Raw genomic sequence first — 6,325 nt, 5'->3', positions numbered from 1 at the left:
GTTTTGCAGGCACGATTCCTCCACAACTGGGAAACCTCTCATTCCTTGTTTCTGTCGACATGAGCAACAACAATTTTTATGGTCATTTGCCAAAAGGAATGTCTCATTTGCGTCGACTAAGTTTCATGGCTTTAGGCAACAACATTCTCACGGGAGAAATTCCATCATGGTTAGGTGTCTTGGATAGACTTCAATACCTGTCCTTGAGAGAGAATAATTTTGTTGGCCATCTTCCTGCTAACATATGCGACAACCTTCCAAATCTAAAAAAGCTCGATCTGTATTGGAATCAATTGAGTGGCCAGCTACTATCAGGTTTATCAAACTGCTCCGGACTCAAGTCGTTAGATTTGTCACTCAACCAGTTCAATGGTTACATACCAAAAGCGGTGGGGAACCTGAAAATGCTTGAGGAGCTACATCTCTATTATAACAATTTGGAAGGTTACTTTCTTGGTTTCTTATTCTTTATTCAATTCCATATTTACATTTTGTCACTGTACAATTATCTTAATTTCTTGTGCTGCAATCTCTTGATCTTTGGGCCTTTAAACATTTATTTCAAATTAAAGAGATTTAGGTGATCTTCTGAAACGAAACTCTGAATCTACCCACGAAAGCAGCAACACGGTTCTATGCCACCCACAATCTTCAAAATCTCCACACTGGAATTTGTTGATTTTGCAGAATAACAATTATCTGGTAATATTCCTACTGATATATACCACAGTATTCCAAAGAAGTTGGATATTTGAAAATGCTTCAGTATCTATATCCTGGCATTAACAATTCGAAAGGTTACTTTCTTGGTTTGTTATTCTTTGGTTTGGTTGCACAGTTTGACGTTTGTTTTCAATTGCAGTTTATCGTAATATTAACACTTTTTGGGCATAGTTGCTCAGCTAGTCCGTAAATCATGAAAATGAACTGCAACGCGCCCGGGACTAATTGTCTTTTTCACATTTTAATTTTTATGTTAGTAGTTATAATGCTTAAGGCTGATTATGTTAAAAAGCAAAAAATAAAAGTAAAATGAATAACTATTTTGACAATTTGTATTTAGGTAGTTAAAGTAAAAGTGCCTAAATACATGGGTAAAATTTGACGGATTCAAAATAATTTTAAAAAAATGAACTTCTTCATCGAAATATCTAAGAATTGTATATTTGGAATGAAACAGGGAAAAATACAAACTTTGATGCAGGGCCTGTCACTGCTAGTGTCACAAATTAAATTAATCTCTCAACTCTTATTAGGAAAATTAAGTCGTATGCCCCATCCTCCCACTGGTCAGTGCGCGTTCCTACAATGATGGAGATGGTTTGTTTTCCTTGCATACAATGTCATTGTTAAGACATAACCCATCTAACAACCATAGATGCTGAACTTCAAGTTGCCAAAAATCCCCTTTTTATTTTTATTTTTTGAATTTTGTCAATTTTAGATATACAATTTTTATCGGTGGAATTATATAACATGTTCCTGAATTTGGAAGTTTATATCTACAGATAAACTTTTTCAAAAAATTCCCCGCTTTAAATTCTTTACGTAGGGATCAACAAACTCAACGGGCAAATACTAAGGGGGGATTGGAAATTTGTTAATCTACTATGCTTAAGAAGCTGTATCTAGATGATAGCTAATTTGACAGGTATATATGTTAATTTTCAATGAATTGTTGTCCTGAATTTGGTGCAACTTTTGGAGTATTTTTATATGAGATTGGTTTTTGTTCATGGATCGACAGGTCCGATTCCAAACGAGATTGGCAACTTGCTCAAATTGGAGAGCCTTGGCTTGGGTGAGAATAGCTTAAGTGGTTCAATACCGGTTGGGATCTTCAACATGTCAACTCTGAGGGAACTCGACCTTGCCGACAATCAATTATCAGGCGTTCTTCCATCAAATATGTGCCATGGCCTACACAATTTGGAATACATTGATCTTGGTGGGAATAACTTCAGCGGAGCCATACCCGCCTCTATCTCAAACTGTTCGAAACTAATTGAAATAATTCTTTATGATAACAAATTCAGCGGTCCAATTCCCAATTCCATTGGAAATTTGAGACGCCTCGAATTTCTAGATCTGTCTGGTAACAATTTGACAAGTGAATCTTCATCTCCAGAATCGGGCCTTTTCACTTCCCTCACAGGTTGCATCTCTTTAAGGTATATCCGGGTAGGAGACAATCCGTTAAATGGGGTTCTTCCGAGATCCATCGGGAATCTTTCTATTTCTGTTGAATGGTTGGATGTAGGGAACTGTGGACTCGGGGGGAACATTCCAGACGGCATTGGAAACTTGAGCAATTTAGTTTTTTTAAGTCTAAGTGACAATAGTTGGACCGGATCAGTTCCGAATACGATATGGGGTCTGCAAAAGCTTCAGAATTTGGATCTTATCAATATTTCCCTCACTGGTCCGCTCCCTCGTGGTCTCTGTGGATTGCAGAGTTTGGAGGAATTATGCCTAACTCAAAATCAGATTAGCGGTTCAATTCCAGGATGTTTCAATAACCTCACATCTTTGGGATATCTTGACATTGCTTTCAATAGATTAACCTCTACTCTGCCGATGGGCTTGTGGGATCTTAAAGGTCTCCAGGAGGTCAACTTGTCGTCGAATTTATTGAGAGGACCTTTGGCTCCAGAGATGGGAGAATTAAAGAATTTGACAAGGTTAGACTTGTCAAACAATCAGTTTTCAGGCAAAATCCCAAGCAGCATTTGGAGTTTAGAGAATTTGGATCACCTTTCTTTAGCAAACAACAGCTTGCAAGGATCAATTCCGGACAACCTTTGAATTGATACCTTTGAATTTGGAGCTAGAAAACTAGCTCATTACAGAGTAACTTCTCTTGTTGGATCCCCAATATACTCAAATGTTCACTTTTAAGCAATTAAATGGTAACTCATGTATTCTTACTCTGTAATAAATTAAGGCTTGTGTAGACTTTCTTGGGTCCAATATGCACCATACCCGGCTATTCCAAACAATAAAATCAAGCACAATAATGGTGCATATGCATATATTTATTGTGGCACAACTATTCTAATTTTTTTTAAAAAAAATTCAATTAGGAAGTGAAAGTTTCTCCTAACTAACAAAAGATATTAAGAAAATAAATGTTTAAAGTTGCCATGTTTGCCCGTGGCCCAAAAAAAATTGGAGTAGTCCCGTTCATTTAATATGATGGTAATCATTTTTTATTTTTTGTGAATTCAAAAAAATGTGGCCTTTTGGAAGGCACATTTTCTTTTACAGGTGAAAATTTTGGAATTTTTTCTTTAAAATATGCAGTATACTTTTTCTTTGTCAGTACCATCACTCCCACTTCATAATTGGAACAGTCGAATAGCTTTTGGTATGATAATTGAAGACTAAAGGTTAGTTTTGTTATTTTCTTGTTGCTTTGGTGAAAATAATATAGAAGACGTGTCTGGTGAAACAGATATGTGCAGCAAATGATTGACTTGTTCTTCCCGCTTGAAGTTGGTGTCTATTAATTTAAGTACGCGTGAAATAAAAAGTGGAAAAATAGTAAGTGAGCCGTCAATATTTGTTTTTGGTCCTTTTAACATTATTTTGTCTAGGACTTTTTGCGTCTTTCTTAAAGGCTTGGAGGTGGCAAAGGTGTAGTACATCTATACAACATTAATATCAGTTGAGACTTATATAGTACAAAAATAAAATCTATATACATCGGTATCAATACCGCCGTGATTAATGAGTTACTTCTAAATACATGACTCATGCCATAAGACCTGTGCAATGGCCCCAATTATTTTCTTAACGATGGGAATGGAAAATTGAACCTCATGTAATTGAAGCTCTCTTTGTTCGGTCATTACCAATTGAGTAACCCCTTGAGAGTTGTCAAGGATAAACTTCATTAGTACACCCAACAATTTACACATTTTTTTTTTGTTTTAAAAGATACGTTGATATACATAATATTGTTGGTCGTACAACTTTGTTTAACTCATCTGTAATTTTATGTTTGTTTAGAACGCTTTTTGGATTTCTTTTAATATTATCCGCGAGTGAACTTACACACCACTCTAGCCAACATATTGCTTTTCATCGAATCACTAATTGAGCAATTGATTGATAAGACTCAACATTTTTGCAGGTTAGTATGTTTGCTATGATTAAGCGATGGTAATTTAGAGTTGTCCAGTTCATTGAAAGTGATGGTAATTTTTTTTTTTTGTGAATTCAAAAAAATGTGGCTTCTTGGAAGGCACATTTTCTTTTACCGGTGAACATTTTGGAATTTTTTCTTTAAAAAATATAGTACACTTTTTCTTTGTCAGTACCATCACTCTCTGCTTCATAATTGGAAAACTGCGGTCTAAAAGCTTTTGGTATCATAATTGAAGACTAAAGGGGTATTGTTATTTTCTTGTTGCTTTAGTGAAAATAATATAACAGACCGGCATTATGGAAAGTAAGGGAATGTATAGTGGGAGACACGCCTTAATTTTGATTAAAAAAAAAGGAAAATCATCTTCTGAAACAAGAAGGTTAAAGATATTTGCAGCAAATGACACCTAGGCCGACAAATACGACAGGGCCAAGGCTAGACTTCCGCCCAAAACAACACCTAGGATGACAAATAATTAGTTATCTGGTCATAGTTTGTAAATACAGCCCAGGCCCAGCAGAATTACACAGGGCCATCATTTCTATGAATACAGCATGACGTGTCTTAGTATTGTTTTGTGCAAACGAAAACATGAAACTTATTACAAATATATCACTTGTAATCATAAGGGTCATTGATTCCACTGTAATCATACAGCATTACCCTTTCTTCTTCTTTTTTTTCTTGGTGTTCCATTGTAAGGTTTGAAATTTTACTTCAAAATTTTAAAAAATTTTTATATTTGTATATATCACTGGCATACCCTATTTTTAAATTTGTATTTGTATAGGTGAAGTCATATAACCAAGCCATAGGCTAATAGCCTAAAATATTACTATCAGTTATTCTTTTTGGCTTTGTCTCTTGGATATCAAACCAGGTCATGGCCGCCATTAATATGCCAAAGAGCTTGCCAACAACAATCAATGAACACATTTTCAGTTCCAGCCTTCTGTCTAAATTAATTTACCAATTTTCATTTCGAGTTGACTAAAGTCAACCGTGGACAGAATTCAACCTTAATTGCTACGGCCCTAGAAAACTAGTGTTTTAGAGGGAAAATTTTATGGTACATAAACGGCATCCTGATTGAAATACTTGTTGGAAAAAAATTTTTAGCTAGAAAATGTTTATAGCACATAAATGACCTCATGATTGAAGTCACCTTCATCTTCCAGCTTAGTCAAAGTAAGTACAAGAACCGGAGAGAACAAGCAATTACTTTCTTGTTGGAATTCTTTTAGCCACTTTTCTACTAGTCATTGCCACAGCCAATAATGCAATTGATCAATCTGCCCTTCTTCCCTTGAAGGATCACATAATTTCTAACCCTTACTTAATCTTGGAAAAAAATTAGTCCATTTCTTCCTCTGTTTGTGATTGGGTTGGAGTCACCTGTGACCCTAATTATCAAAGAGCGTTGGCCTTAAATATTTCGAATAAGGGTTTTACAGGCACGATTCCTTCAAAATTAGGAAACCTCTCATTTCTTGTTTCTCTTGACATCAGGAGAAATGTCTCATTTTCATGGCCATTTGCCAAAAGAAATGTCTCATTTTGCGTCAACTAGGTTTTATGGCTTTAAGCAACCATAATATTTCGCAGGAGAAATTGCATCATGGTTTGGTTTCTTGGGTAAACTTCAGCATCTGTCCATAAGAAACAACTCTCTCACCTCCTCCTCTTTTTAATTTATCAAAGCTTGAAATTTTGGCTTTATCTTATAACTCCATTAGTGGGAAGATTCCTAAAGAAATTTTTTATCTTTGTAAACTCAAGTACCATTTAACCATCTTGCCATCCACAATCTTCCGAATCTCCAATTTGGAATTTATTAATCTTTTAGGGAACTGGTTATCTGGTAACCTTCCTGTATGCTGCTATCCCAAAAGTCTCATACAGCTTCATCTATCATATAACCAATTAAATAGTCAAATCCTTTCAGGTTTATCACAATGCTCAGGACTCGAGGTATCATCTTTGTCATTCAACCGGTTCAACGGGCACATACCAAAAGAAGTTGGGAGCTTTATCTAAGGAATAACTAACTAATTGGGCAAATCAAGGCAAACTTGTGCAGATGCTCATCACTCCAGATAACAATAACAAGGGAGATTGGAAATTTAACTATGCTTCAATAACAATGGCCTTACAGGTACCTGACAATGCTCTTAA

General features: G+C 35.6%; 1 protein-coding gene across 2 annotated transcripts; it reads left to right on the top strand.

Annotated features, from left to right (window-relative positions):
- The first annotated feature begins 106 nt into the window (after positions 1-106).
- LOC113781914 (receptor kinase-like protein Xa21) lies at positions 107-3,013 on the top strand. Of its 2 annotated transcripts, none has more exons than XM_027327780.1 (2): positions 107-444; positions 1,748-3,013. In XM_027327780.1, the coding sequence occupies exons 1-2, from the start codon at positions 126-128 to the stop codon at positions 2,803-2,805; spliced, it is 1,377 nt and encodes a 458-aa protein (XP_027183581.1). In that variant the 5' UTR covers positions 107-125; the 3' UTR covers positions 2,806-3,013. The 2 variants fall into 2 exon arrangements, with proteins under 2 accessions (XP_027183581.1, XP_027183582.1); XM_027327781.1 differs by lacking the exon at positions 107-444 and adding an exon at positions 1,459-1,651.
- The last annotated feature ends 3,312 nt before the right edge of the window (positions 3,014-6,325 follow it).

This window comes from Coffea eugenioides, chromosome 9, assembly GCF_003713205.1.
Source record: "Coffea eugenioides isolate CCC68of chromosome 9, Ceug_1.0, whole genome shotgun sequence".
NCBI classification, from domain to species: domain Eukaryota; kingdom Viridiplantae; phylum Streptophyta; class Magnoliopsida; order Gentianales; family Rubiaceae; genus Coffea; species Coffea eugenioides.
The sequence above is the reverse complement of the archived record's forward strand: the minus strand, read 5'-3'. Positions and strand labels throughout refer to the sequence as shown.